This window comes from Rhinolophus sinicus, linkage group LG05 (assembly GCF_036562045.2).
Source record: "Rhinolophus sinicus isolate RSC01 linkage group LG05, ASM3656204v1, whole genome shotgun sequence".
Taxonomy (NCBI): domain Eukaryota; kingdom Metazoa; phylum Chordata; class Mammalia; order Chiroptera; family Rhinolophidae; genus Rhinolophus; species Rhinolophus sinicus.
The window spans coordinates 89520229-89536932 of NC_133755.1; the positions used below are offsets into that span (position 1 = coordinate 89520229).

Consider the following 16704-nt stretch of genomic DNA (forward strand, 5'->3'; position numbering starts at 1 on the left):
AAGCAGCTTAACCTTTCTATGCCTCAGTTTCTCTGCTTGTAAAACAGCAGTTACTGCAAGTACGTACTTTACAGGGCTACTGCAAAGATGAAATTAATCAATACCTGTAAAATCCTTTAAAAGAGTACCAGGCAAATAGTGAGTACCTGATAAATGGCAGCTAATATTAAGTTGTCTGAAATATACCACGAGAATGCAGATGGTAAATAGAGATCCCAGTTGGTCTCCTCATACAACTAGGGACGTTCTCTTGGTAGAGTTAGATAGGTCGGCATCTCTCCAGGTAACATTTCTCTTCACGTGTGAGGCACTGGAGATTATGGACAGAGAAACTGGGCCAGGGTGCTAAAGGGTGTCACTTGTGACCATGTACTACACCTCCAGTCAGGCAGACTCACTGAGAAGTAAACTGCAATTCTATACTGTAGGCCGTGGGAGGGAACCATGTGCGTCCTACCATCAATGGCAGTTTCTACCTGAGGTAAATAAATAAACAAGGCAAACCAACAGTACGTAGCAGTGGTCAGGAGCCCAGGCTCTGCCTTTGAACACAGCCGGGTTCAAATCTCAGCTCTGCTCTTATTGGTGGTAAAACCTGGGGCAGGTCATTTTACCTAATTTTCAATCCTTGTTTGTAAAACAAGGACACAAACATATCTGCCATCATGTGGCGTTTCTGTGTAAGGATTCAATGACCTCATGCACATAAAGTAAGTGCTCAGTAAATGTTAGCTGTTATTATTACTACCCACTGTCAGTTTTCCCCCCTTAGTTTTTGTTTTAAATTATACTTAAAAGAGCATGGATGACAAATGGGTTTTAGCTCGTGAGTTAACTCTGATCAATTAATTGGGCCAGTTTGAAGCATTATGATGGAAAGGATCTGAAGTCTTGTCTTAATGTGGTAGCAAACAGTGCGGTAATTAATTAGTGATGTCTGCCCTGGGTGCAGGAATGAGCAGGAGTGGTAGGAAAGCTATCTCTGCTACAGAGAGTTCCTGATTAGGGGACTTAGAGCCATTCTCAAAGTCAGCAGGATGCAAAGAAAGCAACACTCGTGAATATGGTTTGGGTGTGAAGGGAAGAGGGGGGAATCAGAGTCCCATCTACCATATTTGGAAAAGAGTGACGTTTCGCCACTTGAGGTTTGCTCTCTGAAGATATCCATCCTTATTAGGCTTTAAGACATCAGATGACCCTCTTCTGAGTCAGAGATAAGGTCCATCCACCCTGAGGCACCACGAGGCCCCCATGAATGGTACGAGAAAGAACTGGGAGAGTCTGGATTCTCTTTCTGGCTGAAGAAACCATCTCGGCCTGACCCCCAGGGAGCGAGTATCCATCACAAACTTAAGATTCAGTCCCTGGTCCAATTCCACCTACTTGCCACACTCCTTGCAGGGGAAGATGGTGGTGGGGTCTGTCTCGCCACTGGTGGTGCTGTGAGAGGGTGAGCTCTTCACCGAGCAGTACCCGCTCTGGGCACTGCCAGGCTTCTGCTTCCCAGAGGGGACAGCACCCCGAGCTTTGGTCACCTGGTTGGTACCACCATGGATGCGGGCGTGGCCGTTCAGTGCCTGTCGGGAGCTGAACACCTGGGGAAGAAAGGGAGTGACATGACATCTACAGTCCTGAAAAGGAAATTAGGGTTATTAGTTACTCAATGGTAAAACACGGGATACTTGAAACAGTGTCTAATGACAGGGCACAGCGGTTTTACATGAGCAAACCTGGGGCATATGCTACAGAAAGTGGAGATCAAAGAGCACAACCACAAATGCTGTGCCAATCAAACAACCCCATCACTGTTATAACCAGAAGACAAGAGGTGGCATGGCACAGTGTGAAGGCCAGAGCTGGAAGTCAGGAGACTCGGGGGCTACATAGATCCAGCACCTCTATCTAATAGGGTGGCTGTTGGGCCACTCCCCTTCTGTCCACCTTATTTTTTTCCATCTGTAAAATGAGGGGGTTGGATTAGCTTTCAAACTTCTTTTAAGGAGTTTCCTTTCTCTTCCACTTTCTTTTCCTTCTTTCTTTCTTCACTTTTTTTCCTCTAATTTAACAAATCAGCTCTCACTCAAAAGATCAAAGTTAACAGCAGAGGTGCTCTAGTCGAAATAGAGACAGCACCCCAAAATTGAGCCGATTTGCTGAGCTCCCCCCCACCCCAGGAAGCCCTAGAACCCTAAGAAACACAATTTGAAAGACAGTGATTGGCTGCTGACATAGTCTAAAGGTTACATCCAAACCCCAATCAGTAGCCCATTACTGAAGCAATGTTTCAGGAACCCCCAAATTTGATTACAGGATGATAAAAAGGGGAAAGACCTTGACAATTTTTTAAAGCTTGCCATGAAGCAGCGTTTTCCAACCTCAGTACTACTGACATTTGGGGTTGGATCAACTTTATTGTGGGGGGACTATTGTGCAGAATGTTTAGCAGCATCTCTGGCTTTTACCCACCAGATGCTACCTACCTCCCCAGTTGTGACAAAAATATCTCTGAACATTGTGAAATGTTCAGGGGGAACAAAATCATTCTCAGTTGAGAACCACTGCTGTAAAGGGATATAATCCACAACCCCGAATTCCAAAAGCCCTGACTCCCAGCTTGCTAAATACATCAGATACAGGAATCCCTCCCCCCACCCCCAGCTGCAGGTGGCTACTCTGTGTCAAGTTCATGAGCTGTTTATGGTCTTACAGGGAAAAAACCAAACAAAAACCTATTGCTGATTTAGCAACCCAAACTTCCATGGTTAGTCAAGGATTAAAACTAACATGCTTTTTTTCCCGTGTGATTTGAAAAGCTCATTAAAAAGTATTCGCTGAGCACTTCTGATTGGAAAAAATAAAAGATGCCATCCCACTCGGTCAAGAATTTACTGTACATTAAAACTATGACCGGAGGAAGCATCCAACTTCTAAACAAATTCACCAAGAAGTACTATCACTTAAAGTCACATCTTAATTATCCTTAAACGGAAGTGCTCTATACAGAATGGCAATGATGGAGTGAGAAGCATCCAGGTCATTAAACATCAAAGATAGAAACAAGCGAGCAATTTCTTATGTTCTTTTCAAAGATAATGCAAAATGCATACATGCTTTTTTTTTTTGAGCCTTTTCATTTTTTTCTTAAATGTAAATCAAATGAATTTCTGCTTTAGGATCTAAATATTTTGAAGACTTGCTTTCTTTATCTAAGTGACAGACTCAATAAACAGCATTCAGTACACTCTGGAAAACAGTATTGTTCTATATAATGTACAAACAAAGATAAGTGCTAATCTGAGGAAAACAGAGCTTCTTGTGAAAGAAGCAAAATTTTCATTTTTTTTTTAAGAAGGGTGCATCTCACAGCGGTCTGTGAGGGGATCGAACCAGCAACCTTGGTGTTACCAGTCCCATGCTCTAACCAGCTGAGCTCACTGGCCACCCAAAATGTTCATTTTTTGAGTAATATGCGTAATTACATATTACATATTTTGAGTAATATGTGTAATTTTGAGTAAAATGTTCATTTTTTGAGTAATACCTCTAAAACTTGTCTGTGCAGGTGTGCCTGGCTTTAAGAAATCTGATTTGGGAAATCTCATTAATTCAGACTAGTGGGGGACTGGGGGGTATTGAGAATCCAAAGCAGACAACTTTAAAAAAATATCCTTTAAAATACACAGAGAGCCTTGGACTAGGCCAGTATAGATTCTGTAAGGCCTTCCTTTAGTGCTAAGAATGATCAAATGGTGAACTGGTTTTATGTTAGCTAAATGGTACTGCTACCGTACTTGAAAAATACTAGGCTAAGTAATTACACAGACTCCCATTTCATCCTGTTTACATGATTAGTTTGCCTAGTAAATCTTTTTTGTTTCCCCCAAAGAATACAAAGAAAGTGGAGCTAAATCTCTGAAATTATGTTACAGAAGGACAATCCTCTGCGGGCTCTCCCAGTGTATTTAAATAAACTGGGCATGACCTGGTGTGACACACAGCCCAGAGGAGTGGAGAAGCACCAATAGGAGTGGAGAGGCACCGAGAAATGGAGAGTGTCCCGTTCTGAGGCTGAGGCAGCATTGACACTGAACAGCTCGGAACCACATGCTTCCTGAGGGCAGGGATCTATTTCATGGTCTCTGAGCACGCAGCACAGTGCTGGACACAGAACATGACACTCCAGAAATATCTGCTGGCCGAACGAGTAAATCAATGGGATGAACGAAACGATACCACGGCAACGTGGAATTCCCTCTGCCAAACCTTCCCTGCAGAAATGCATCGTCCCTTCCCTTTCTAAAACGCATCATCTCTTCAAAAACGCCAGGCACAGCCACATGTCTGGCCCTCGCTAGTCCCAGATCCCCGGAAGACGGAGGACGCAGAGACACTTACAGCCCCACAGTTGGGCATTTCACAGATGAAGGAGCCCGAGGGCTGGCCAAGGGCCTGCAGGGGTGGCCCCTCTGCGGGAGCCAGGACTGGGCCTGGCTGTGGCTCTGGGGACTTCGGCGCTTCACTCTCCTCTTCTCTTGTGGATTTCCTATCTTCTTCCGGGTCCTCCTCCTCCTCCTCTAACTCTTCTTCTTCTTCACTTGTCTAGTGTTAAGGCAATAAAAGCAAAAGGGGGAAAGTCCCCAACGGCATTTTTAGTGATGAACAGAACCCACAGGCCTGGAGAGGGGAGAGGGGCTGGACGCCGGGGCTGCATCGGTTTCTTTCTGCATGAGGAACGGCTGACAGAACCCTCTGGGGAGGCACACGGTCTCTATAAGGTTGGTTACTGGACGCGTGGAATTCTGAGGTCAAGGAAGTCCCCCTTGCCCTACCCTGGGTCCCATCATTTATACAAAAATATTTTAAGGCAGAGAGGAGAGATTTCTGTATGGAGAGCTTCTCCCCCTTGTTTGAGACCAGCAGACCAGACCTTGACACTAACACCCAGGCAAGCTGCCCCACTTGTGTGTCTCTCTGCCTCACTCTGTCTCCCCAGAGCAGTGAGGAGGGTTTTCAAACCATCACAATACGGTGGGACCCTTTGGAGAGAGACTAAAGACCTATCATGAACTGTTTTATAGGCCTTCTCACACACTTCCATGCAAGATACCTGAGGTGTTGATTTGGTCTGTGGAGGCACGTGACACACCGTATTCTGATACACTCCTGCTCTGTTCTTGTCAGAAAAGAGAATCAGAGAATGAACCACAATGACTTTGAAAAGGGGTGAAAATGGAAGGGGGTATTCCTTCCCTTTTATTTATCATGTGCTTTTTTTTTTTTCCTGGCCTCTAATCATGGGGTTGGAGAAAAAATGCCTTCCAGAGGCATTCTATGAAGAACCAGAAAAAAATATTTTTTGGGGGTGGGGGAGGGCAAATGAAAGAATGTAGATAAACTGTCAAGCAAAATTTCTGGCATGCAGAGACAGATGGGGGGATTATACAAAGATGGGTCAGACTGATACCACATGACCAATTTCTTTTTTTTTTTAAGCTGGCAAAGAAAGCGTATGATTTATTTAATTAAGAAATGTTGGCAAGTCTCTGGGTAACTAGTAATGTTTTTTAAATGAAAGCTTATTGGGGTGACAGAAAAATATTTTCTATGAATCATTAGCTTCTCTGCTACCGTGACCCCTCTCTCTACTTCAGAATGGCAACCAGGTGCAGAATTAAGCAGACGGGCCTCGCCTTCCTCAAGGCTGACAAGATAGTAAGTTAACGGAGCAGCTAGGAGTAGATACCCAGGATGGGTTGGGATGGAGGGCAGGGATTTAGGAGGTCCACAGTCTATCCGCTGCTTAACTAACAACTTTATTCTGCACTGTCTGTCCTCAGTGGGGGTGGGGGCGGTGAGGGAAGCTGGCTCCTCCAGGCTCGGAAAGGACTGCGGACCAGGGAAAGGGAATTCTATGTTACGTCAACTTCATTCCAGCTTCTGTGTTACAATTTATAAAGTGCTTTCACATTTGCTATGTCACTGAATAGGCTGTAAAATGTCCTCTCATTTTACAAACGAGGAAACGAAAGGTATGCCCAGCTGCCTCTAACCCTGATGGTCATTTGTCGTCTGCCACGCTCTCTTTGCACACCCATTGCTTAGAGCATGTGGGCTCCAGTTTGGTGTACCCCCAACAGTGATGTAACTTTGGGTGAGCCTATGATTCTTAGAACCCAGAACCAAGAATTTCCAAGAAGAGTGAAGACTTCTGAGAGTAGTGGTTCTCTGGGATCCAGAACCACAAGCTCCCTCTCTCCAGTTTGGATTGGGGGTGAGGGAGACAGACAATATCAGTATAATACGGGGCATTTAGCACCCCACTCACTGGCTCAGTAGTGTCTGTATTTAATATCATATATGCATATTTGAGGTGAGGTACTAACAAGGTGTATTTAAGAAATGATCCCAGTTTCCAATGAGTTAATTAGGATTAATTAGTAATAACTACATTTGCTGAAAGACTTCAATGAATACAGATGTAGGCTTTAGACATTTACAGTAATTTATAATAAAAACTGTAGGTTTCTTACTAATATATAAACATACAAGTTGATTTTACTCAAGTGGTCTTATTCCCATAGGAATCCACCATCTTCCAAACTCAGTTTCAGGTAAAACCACGTTGTGTCAAACTCCAAGGGTTCACTCCATTCCTTTACAGAACTGGAACTTTTTGGCCTCAAATATCAGTTCATTAAGCAGCCCAGGGCCCAAAACTTGGCATGTAAAATAAATTGTATAATAACTTTAAATGACAATGGTGCTATTTCATGGTACTTGTTATAATTACAGTTTTCTCACAATGTCATTTTTTGGCTTAAGAACTCTTAGAAGAAATGTTCCATATAGCCACCAAATTACAGATTCAGTTATACTGTACTGTCATTATATACGTCTCAGGAATTTAGATTAGGTTTGATTCCAACTGGTGATCAATACATGTTCACAAAATGATTTATCATCAAGTCAAATGGCGCACGAAAGCGACTAAGATATACAAAGATAGGACAAAAACCCTAACATGGAGAACCCTGTTATCAACAAGCTGGCCATTTTCTGATGTACTGTGAAATGAAACGTTTAGTAATATTCTAAAATCAATAGAAGGTGGGCAAATACAGGGCAGGGAGGTGTTTATATGTTAACATAGTCTGCAAAGCCTGGAGTGTCCACAGTAAGAGTTTCTTTTTTTAAAAAAAATTAAACTTATTGGGGGGTGACATTGATTAATAATAGTCTATAAATTCCAAGAGCTTCTTGAGGAGATTTTTATTTCTCAGGCATGCATGTGGAATTCGTATGATGAGACATTTGTAAGATAAACTGCAAATGTTCAACGACCCAAACTTACTCCAAGACCAATGTGAGGGTTACGAACGATGGTGATGACAACACACTGAATGGCGGCTGAGTCAGGCTCTGCATACACACATCCCTAGTCCTCTCCACAACCTTGTACACACATCTCGTCGTTAAACAAATGAGGAAAACTAGCCAGAGAACTAGTTCTCCCAAGGCCGCTTGGCTGCTCAAGAAGTTGAACTGAGATGTAAAACCTGGGCTATCGGATTCCAGCACCTCTAATTTCTTCACTCCTTGGCCGGCTGCAAATGTCCACAGATGCACACGTGTCCACCTGGACATGGCTTAGGTTTTCAGCTCAAATACAGAGATCCTAAGCCTCTCAGAACCATTAGAACCAGCTGCCTGTAAAGGTCAAAGCGAAGGAGGATGTGCCCCTGGTCACCAATGGACCGTCATGTAAGTACCTCAGGCGCTTAGACCGGGGGTGAGCTTTGCTCTTGGAGCCCTGACCGCTGTCTTCCCAAGTCAGTTAACTGTGTCAGTTGGTTCCTTGAATTGTGCTCAATTTTGGTCACAGCCAGACGTACAGGTTTGTCCCGAGTGGGAGCATGAGCATGGGCAGGGGACAGGAAGGTGTGGTCAGCATCCTTTCCTCCCAGCTCTTTAACAGAGCCCACCCTGGCCACCTTCTACTGTCTGCAAGGGTGGAAGGGCCTGTGGTGGCTTCAGGCCAAAGTCAAACTAGCCTGCTGAGTGAACAGCTGGGCTCTCTGACCACTGACTCCCTCAAGAGCAATCATTCCTCACAAACTCTTCCCCTCTCCCCACGAAAGTCCTTAAGCCACCTGAGAATGTTCCATCTAGGGGGAAATGGTCACCTGTCTCTTTAATGAAACACTGAGGACACATATCAGGAGGGCCACGCCAGGTGTCCCAGAAAGGCGTGGAGGACCAAGAGGAAACCTGTCCTAGGATAGCATCTTCTGCACCCTCTCCAGTCCTTGCATGGTCCCAACTTTTCACCTCTACCTGGTGAACTGTTCTCAGAAGGCTGAGTGCGCCTTCACAGTGCCCGAAGGGAGCTGCGAGCTACCACGCTGGCCTTAAACGAGGCTTTTCTTGTTTTTGGGGGCCGGAGTTGTGTCTGCACATACCTTTGTGTTCTCCCTAAGCTCACAGGTCACAAAGGTGTGCCTGCTCCTGACCCAGGCTAATCCTGGCTCCTGGTGAATAAGCTCAAAGGGTGGCCCCTCGGGCACCGTCTTAACCTCTCCTCCTCAGTCTGAAGCTCCACGCTGGCCTGGGCCTTTCTATTCACCTGCACAGCCCTGCTGGCCCACGATGGTTCCTCTGCCTTGCGTGGTAACATCTCCCTGAGCAGCACTCCTCCGCTCAGAACCTTCTTCTTCACTCTGTCTCCCTCCAGGGAGTTTATACAGGGGTTTTGGCTCTGAACCTCGGAAAAATGTTTGCTCATCAACACATCAGACATGTGTTGAGTGCCCCTGTTACGCCGGACACTGTCCTAGGCCCTTGGCAACACCCAAGCCGAAGAGACACCAATTTGCCTTAGGAAACCATAGCCTCTGATTTTGCCCTCTTCCAAAACATGGCTTAGGCAGAGCCCAGAATATTCCAGAACTGGAAGGGTCTTTCCAAATCATCTAAGTCATTTGCCCCATTTTACAGGTCAGTATGTCTAGGGGCCAGGTCCTAGGTCTCCCAGGCCACGATTCTTTATGCTTCCTTGGTTACCGTCCATTGGACTCATTTGGGAAATAATGCTCTGTGTGACCTGGGGAAAGCCCCTTGCCCTCTCTGGGCCTCAACTGTCTGCCTGTGGAATGGTGGAGTTAGATGAGAGAGAGCCTAAGGCTGTACCTAAGACTTTCTGGTTCTCATCTCATACTGCTCTTAGACTCTTGGGGTTCAGGGTAAACTTTCCACTTGTGTATGTCACATCTTCCCAACTGGAATATACTCGTATGCTCTCCTCAGGGGTGGATAGGGACAGAGGCCAGTTAATATCCCTGGTTCACCCACTGTGCTACAGACATACTGCTGCTTGCGTTGTGGGGACTCAGTTGGTTTTAGTTGATTGAACCTGATGAGGCCACACTGCTTTTTTAAACATTAGGTCACCGATGAACAAAAGGCTTTTCTGATACAAGAAATCACTACTTAAATCAGTCAAACAAAAGCCCTGGTCACAGGAAACCCTTACTGCAGAATATGGCCTTCTCTGATGAACAAAATGGCAATTCTGTTCTATTCCAGAGATACCTACTTTCTCTGATATTTGGGACCAAATGTAAATTTGCATATGCATAGTTATTTCATAGCTGGGCTTACGTGGGCTTTAAAGCATTAATGAGCCCACGTGTTTTTACGCTTCTTTAAGCGAATTTGCATTTGACTTCTCTTAAGTGTTACACAAGGGAACTGGGCTCAGACAACACACTCACCGGCCACTGACCATGGCTAAGTTACTCTGTGCCTCAGTTTCTTACCTCAGAGAACTGGTATGAGGATTAAATGAGTCAATATGTATAAAATGCCTAGGGCAATGCCTGGCACGTAGAAAGTGCGACGTAAATGTCTGCTCAAGAGAATAATCCACACGTGTGCTAACACTTACACTGACTGGGGCACTACTGGGAATGAAAATATAATTACAAATATTCACACCATTCATGAGTTCCAAACGCGTTCCCTGATGATGACAGAGGCTGGGGTTTAGTAACTTGTTTTAAGACATGTAACTTTTACACACACATACATGGTAGGTAATGTTTTCCACAGTGGGCGAGAAGATTCCCCTGGCTATGGATGCAGAGAGGAGTTCACAAGGATGAAAAGTGGTATTAATTACGTAAGGGGTTCAGAGATGATTCTGAGCTTCTGTCTTTAGTATGTATTTAATCTTAATATGCAGACAATTTTGATTGCCTGCTAATGAAGGAAATATTGATCGGGGATATTGATCAGGGATAAATGTGGATGTGAGCATTAGAATGATTACATACACCCTGCTCACCAAGTCAATAATCGAGCACTCCTGGCACTATGGAATGCTTTATGAAAGCTGTGGTAAAAGCTGAGGGCTCCTTCATCTTTCGGAGGCACGTTACATTCTCTGCTTAGTGACATCCGTGATGTGGATGGATCAAGAAGGGACATGCCAGGGGTCCAGGGCACCTGCTTATAAACCAACCACCCAAGGCTGGGACCAGCCTGGCTTCACTCCCTAGTTTCTACCTCGCCTCCTTAACTGAACGCTGAGCCTCAGGTCAAACCCTAAGCCACCTTCCCTTGGCCTCTCTCCACCAGGAAGTCAAGGCCTGAATCCCGGCAGAGAGCTGGCCTGTCACCCACTCACTGCGGCCACCTCAACAGCAAAGCCAAACCAAACACCAGTCACTTACTAACCTGACTGTGGGGTGGGAGTGGGGCCAGAATAAGCAGCGACTCAGCAGCTTCACTCACCACACAATCGTCGATGATTTCCGCGAGGCGTGTCCGGTGCTTCCGCCCTAACCGCATAATTTTTTTCCACGTGTAGTAGTACTCCACACACTGAGCCACTGTCTTAGACTTCACCTGCCAAGAAAGTCATCTCAGGATCAGCTGCAGCAGTGTGCCGGGGGCAAAGCAGCAAGCTTTTGTGAAAATTTAATTTTGTAATAGATCATAGGTTTATGCAATTCAATTAAAAAATATATACCGGGGGGTGCCAAAAAAAGTATACACATTTTAAGAGATGTTATCTAGTCTAAAGCAGTAGTTCGCCATCATCAGAAGTGTCTGGACGCTGATGGTAACCACTGTGAGTGGCTCTTGTAATTGCAGAAATCAAACGTGACTTGTATTCATCCTGTTATCGGTATATATTGAGTATTACAATTACACAGTTTTATCCTTTCTTAAAAAGTATATACATTTTGTTGGCACCCCTTATAGTTATAGTGAAAAATCTCCTTCCCCTGCCTGTTCTCCATCTATCCAGTTCTTACTTCCCTCCCTTGCAACACAGGTAGTCCCTCTTACTAATTTCTTGGGTATCATTTCAGAATTTCTTTACGCATATATCAACAAACACAGAAATACATTTCTTACCCACCATTTTCCTCACAAAAGGTAATATATATAGTTTTGCAACTTGATTTTTTTCACAATATAGCCTGGAGATTTTCTCCTGCCAGTCCATAGAGAGCTTATTCCTTTTTTTAAACCTAGAAAGCAGCATGATTTTCATTAAACATGCTTGAACGTGTTTGGTTCTCTTCCTTGTTGACCTTCAAAATCTATTTATGAAAAATGTCCCTTAGTAATTGAACAGGAACATAAGGCAAAAGTTATCATGACAATAGCTCAGTTTTTGCAGGAAATAAGCCTTGCTCTGTTCATCCCTGAAATGGGAAAAGGTAAATGTATTTTAAAGAGAAAAATTGCTTTGTTTAGCTCATAGATCTCTGAGCTAAAACTGAGGTTCAATAATGTGGGTTTTCTGGAGGCAGGTAAAGGCTGCTAGTACCCTCGGGGGTGGGAACATGGCCCACTGCATGGTGAGATGGGAAGGGAACCCTCAGAAGTCCTTTCTCCCCAAAGTTGCCCCCTTCACATTCCCCTGACATCTTGAATTTCTACCCTAGAATACCCAAGCAGTGAGCATAGTGTCCCAGAGAGCCCTTGCTTAAAAACCTGCGCTGCCTGGCAAGCATGACACACGAATCTATCAATAGCCAGCAAGGAATGAGGCCTAGGACAGGTCAGTCCTGGGGAAGGTGATTCCAGAAATATGAGCATAGGAGCTGATGGACAAAGAATGTGGTGGCCTCCAAGGCAGGGAAAGGCAAGAGTGAATATAGACAGACTGCAGATGAAGGCAAGCTGGAGAGAAAGTCCACTTATTCTGATTCTCATTCATCAAGGCCCTAGGTTAAAGACAGGAGACATGTACCCAGGACACCCCTGGGGACCATCGGCCCAGCCTGGAGCTAGTGGAAGCTGTCACCTGTGACCCTGTTCTCTGTGGACCTGCACATATTAATGACCTTAACAATACAATACGGCTCCATCATTCATCAGACTGCTGAAACACACTTGCAATTATTTTTAACTTTTAGCTTAAACCACCTCTCAGCCAATTAAGGCTTATTAAGTTCAATATCTGCTGTATAAAGTGCTAGTTCATCTATGTGAAAGAGTTCTACTTTGCTGTGAAATGCCGTACACGTATTGTTTTTATTATCACTGTCATTACGATTGGGGGCCCAAAACCAGAAACTGCTACTGGCGAGGAGGAGGGCATATATCCTCCCTTCTTTAATTTCTCAGGAAAGATTCTGTCAGAAACATGATAGATCATCACACATACATGAAATCTGCGACGTAAATTGTGAACCAAAAGCCCCAGCTCTATTTATTCTGACAGAATGCAAAACGTACACATTTTTATTAAGATAAAAATAACCCCCATCAATGCCATGTCCAAATGATCTGTGTCTTCCTTCCCCCATATCCCTGACACCAGGGCCAGGCCACCCCGTAACAAATGCCACCCTTCACCATTGGGGGGGGTGGGGGTGGGGAACAGACATCCTTTTGGTGAGAGCATGAAGCCAGTAACCAAATATATCTATGTATCTTTAGGTGTACAATTTCCCAAATTCAGTTTCAAGCGAGCAATGGGAAAAAGCATGCTTACCATCTTCTGTACAAAAATAAAGTCTTTGCTGTAAGTGGCTAGTGCTTTATTAAACAGTTTTCTTTCTAGGGAGGTCCACTTGTCCGAACCTACAACAAAACACAAACTTCGTAAGAACAGCTCACAGTTCTCCCCACTTTGCCGGTTCCAGCTTCACAGGTCTCCCCACTTGATTGGCTAAGTGACAAAATATAACGGTTCAGTAAATGATATAATACCCATCAAACTCCTTTCTGAACAAGAAGCCAGTGTAGTGCAATGGTTAGCAGCCCTTACACCTCGGTTCAAATCTCAGCTATGGTCTCGACCCTGACACGTTACGGAACCTCAGACTCAAGTGGGAATAATTCTGATTGCCCCCACCTCTTAGTATTTTTGTGAAGGTTAAAGATAATGAACAAAGTGTCGAGCTTAGTAACTGGAAAACAGCATTCAGCCAATTTTAGCTACAGTTTTTATGTCATGATGACGTTCATGAGTGCAAGAATTTATGTAGCAAGCGCTCCTCAAAATGCAGTGGGTTCACGTTCAGTCTACTGGGGAGACAAACCAGTAGGCCACTGCATTCACGGTGGTGACTGCAGTGAGGAGGGAGAGGTCAGGTGCCAATGGGGCAGGAGGGAGGAGCACCACACTCAGGTGAGGACTAGGGCAGCTGGGAAGGCTTCCAGGTAGAGAAAACACCTGAGTTGACTTTTCAAGGACACAGAAGCAAGTTAGGCAAGAAGGAGATGGAAGGGAATTCTGGGGAGAGGAAGTATGTGTGCAAAGGCAGAGAGCAGTGAGACAATGCCTCCCTCCCTCCCTTCCTTCCTTCCATCCATCAATCCTCTCTCCCTCCCTTCCATTTAACCATCCATCCTTCCCTCCCTCCCTCCCTTCTATCCAATCCCCCCTCCCTCCCTTCCATCCACCCATCCATCCAACAGATATCAGGTGTGTACTGCATGCAAAACGCTGTGCTGGAGGGGTGGGGAAGCTAACATTTGTAAGTGTTTACTATATGCCAGGTTGTAAGTACTTCACAGACATCAGTCATTTGGTGCTACCAGCAACCCTGTAAGACTGGGTGTTACCCATCTTATAGCTGAGGAAATGGAGGTGTTCAAAGAGTAAGCAGGGATCCAATGTGGTTCAACTACGGGTTCCAGCAGAGGGAGAGCAAAAGAGGCTGGAGAGGTGAGTGGGACCAGGTCCGGACAGATCTGCAGACCAATAAAGAGGCCCTGCAGGGCTGGGCTGGTGCATCGGCCTTCCTGGCTAAACTTGATATTCAGTCGTCTTTTTCCTCCATAAAAGAGAAACTAGGATATGCAGATGGTCATAGAGAATGGTACTGGGCTGTTTGGAGCAAGACATAAGGCCTATTTCTAAGGGGAGTCCTATTTTGGGGGGTCCAGGGAAGACTCCATCACTGTGGCTGGTTTGCATAAAAGTCAGCCTCCTTCGGATTTTTGTGAATTCTCCATCTTCACTGCACCCTGATCATGCGATTCCCACTGGGCTGAGACTCCACCCCTGGGCTCTTGGACTGAATTCCCAGGTTAAAGCCTGGTACATAGAAATAATACCTGAATGTGCTCTCCCCAGTGTCACTGTGCTGCGATCGAAAAGGGTGATTTGAATCAGGAGACCATGTGCTGGGAACCTGATTCTGCCACTTACATTTTCTGTGGCCCCAGACAGGTTTACATCATGTCTCTGAGTCTCAGTTTCCTCTCCCGTGATGTGGGGATTGGGACACCCTGGGATGGAGAGCGTTTGGTGCTAAGCAGGTACACAGTAAAGGCTCTGGATCTTCTCTGGCCTCTTGGAGAGCAGATTCCCCAGCAGCCTGCAGCTACGGGACACATGCTGTCCCCCGCTGATCTAGGCCTTAGTGGCACTCACGAAGCCCACCAGGTCTTGCCGGTGTCCTCTGTGCTGTGTATGAATGGATCCAGCCTTACTCCTGGCCGCTGGGAACTTGTCTTCTACTCCCTGCCCCGGAAGCCCTGTCTGTAATCGTCAAGGGAAGGCTCAGGCAGCTCTCGTCCCTGCAGTCTCTGTCAGATAGGAGCACTCTCCTCCTCTTCAGACGAGGTTTTCTAAGCCAGCCCTTCTTAGATTATGCATCTTGGACCAAGTCCAGGATCAAATGCAAAACCAAGGCAGGGGGCTGCCGCAAACCCTCCCCTCGCCTTCCTCTCAGCATGCACACAGGGTTAGTGGGCTGACATTCCCCCAGCACTCATTTGTTCTACCTGGGGATTCCTGGCTATCGGGCTAGTATCAGCAGGGGCCCCTAACAAGACGATTAAGGCTAATTACAAAGAGCCTAATTAGCTGGAGGAAACTGCTGCTGGAACAGTATCCAGAGGAAAAAATGTTCTGAGCGTCTGTTGCTGGGAAACAGCCACTGGACTGTGGCTAAATTTGGGGGCGAGCTATAGCGAACCCAGGCAACTGAAAAGAGACTTGGAGGGGGGACAGAAAGTTTGGGCACAGCATCTTTTAAAGAGGGCCGTTCCCTCTTCAAGATTTTAAAAACTTTTATTGACGCTGTTGTTAATGCAGTTATACAAGAAAGACACGTGCACTGTAGAAAAAGAGAGACTGTTTTTATACCAGCCCTTCATTTCCGTGAAAGGTTTTCCATAGTGGGTGAAGGCTGAATATATTTTTAGGGGTGCAGGGTGAAGCAGGCTGTTACCAAAGTTCCCTCTGGAAGCACAAGGAAAGAAGGCCTCAATCTGAATGTATAACTTGAGCCTGTCCGCTAACCCTGGTCTTTTCAAGTGTGGTGTCAGGCAAAGCAAGAAAGTAAGTGTTAGCTCAGTTCCTGCCTTTCAGAGGACCGGCTAAGAGTGTCTGGAAAATGATATCACAGCTGTGTTTCTTGCAAAGTATTCTCTTGAGTATGTAATGCTGTCTCCTCATCAAACTGGGGCAGCTTCCAAGACCGAGAGCAGGCTTCCCCAACTGAGTGGGTGTTTATTTCCTCCAGGTCTCCCTATCTCTGACTTGGGTCAGGCTTCAGGAGTACTTGGGCTGTGGTGGGGGCTAATAGTAGCTTCTGTTGAACACCTGCCAAGAAGCCCAGCACCGGTTCTGACACCCTCTCCACTCTGCGCCCATCTGCAGGAATGACCACTTGAATGGAAAACCAAGGATGCTGCAGGCCCTCTAAATCACAAACAGGCATCTTGACTCCCCAAGCTCAAGCTCTCCCCACCCAATCCAACTGCCAACTGGGAGCCACTGCAAACAACTGCTACCCAAACCTGGGTGGAGGATGCTGGGAGAGGGCTGGACCAAGCACCTTGGTGTGGATTAAAGCGTGTTGGTAGCCACTGCAATCGCACCTTCCTCTGGTCTTGGCAAGCAGCTCCAAGACTTGGGCGAGCTACCCACCCACACCATCCTCTCTGCTGGGCCCCCTGCATCAGTCACTTTTTCCTTTTCTTACTGAACTGCTTGGGGTGGGCTGGGAAAGGGAAGGTCATGAGTAAAGTAAGGAATGTGATTTTCACAGGCTTCTGTTTCTGTCTCCCCCTCACTTGCAGCCTCCCTCCCTCCCTGAGCCCAGCCTTTCCACCTTCCCTCCAGGACACAGAAAGGCCTAGGAGATCTGACTTCTCTCTCTGGACAGCTGGGAGCCTGGAGAGTGATTCTAGCGCCAGGAGTCAGATCTGGGAGTCGGGGTGGGGTGA

General features: G+C 45.9%; 1 protein-coding gene across 25 annotated transcripts in view; it reads right to left on the reverse strand.

The window, feature by feature from the left end:
* TRERF1 (transcriptional regulating factor 1) overlaps positions 1-16704 on the reverse strand; it is a 196012-nt gene that overhangs the window by 6664 nt on the left and 172644 nt on the right. For 21 of the 25 annotated variants that reach the window (XM_074332935.1, XM_074332927.1, XM_074332933.1 and 18 more), the window contains 4 exons: positions 13013-13101; positions 10792-10905; positions 4396-4599; positions 1384-1631 (listed from right to left, as the gene is read on the reverse strand). In XM_074332935.1, the coding sequence (XP_074189036.1) occupies positions 1384-1631; positions 4396-4599; positions 10792-10905; positions 13013-13101 (655 nt within the window). The remainder of the gene's footprint in view (positions 1-1383; positions 1632-4395; positions 4600-10791; positions 10906-13012; positions 13102-16704) is intronic. The other 4 variants (XM_074332943.1, XM_074332939.1, XM_074332937.1 and 1 more) reach the window with 2 other exon arrangements.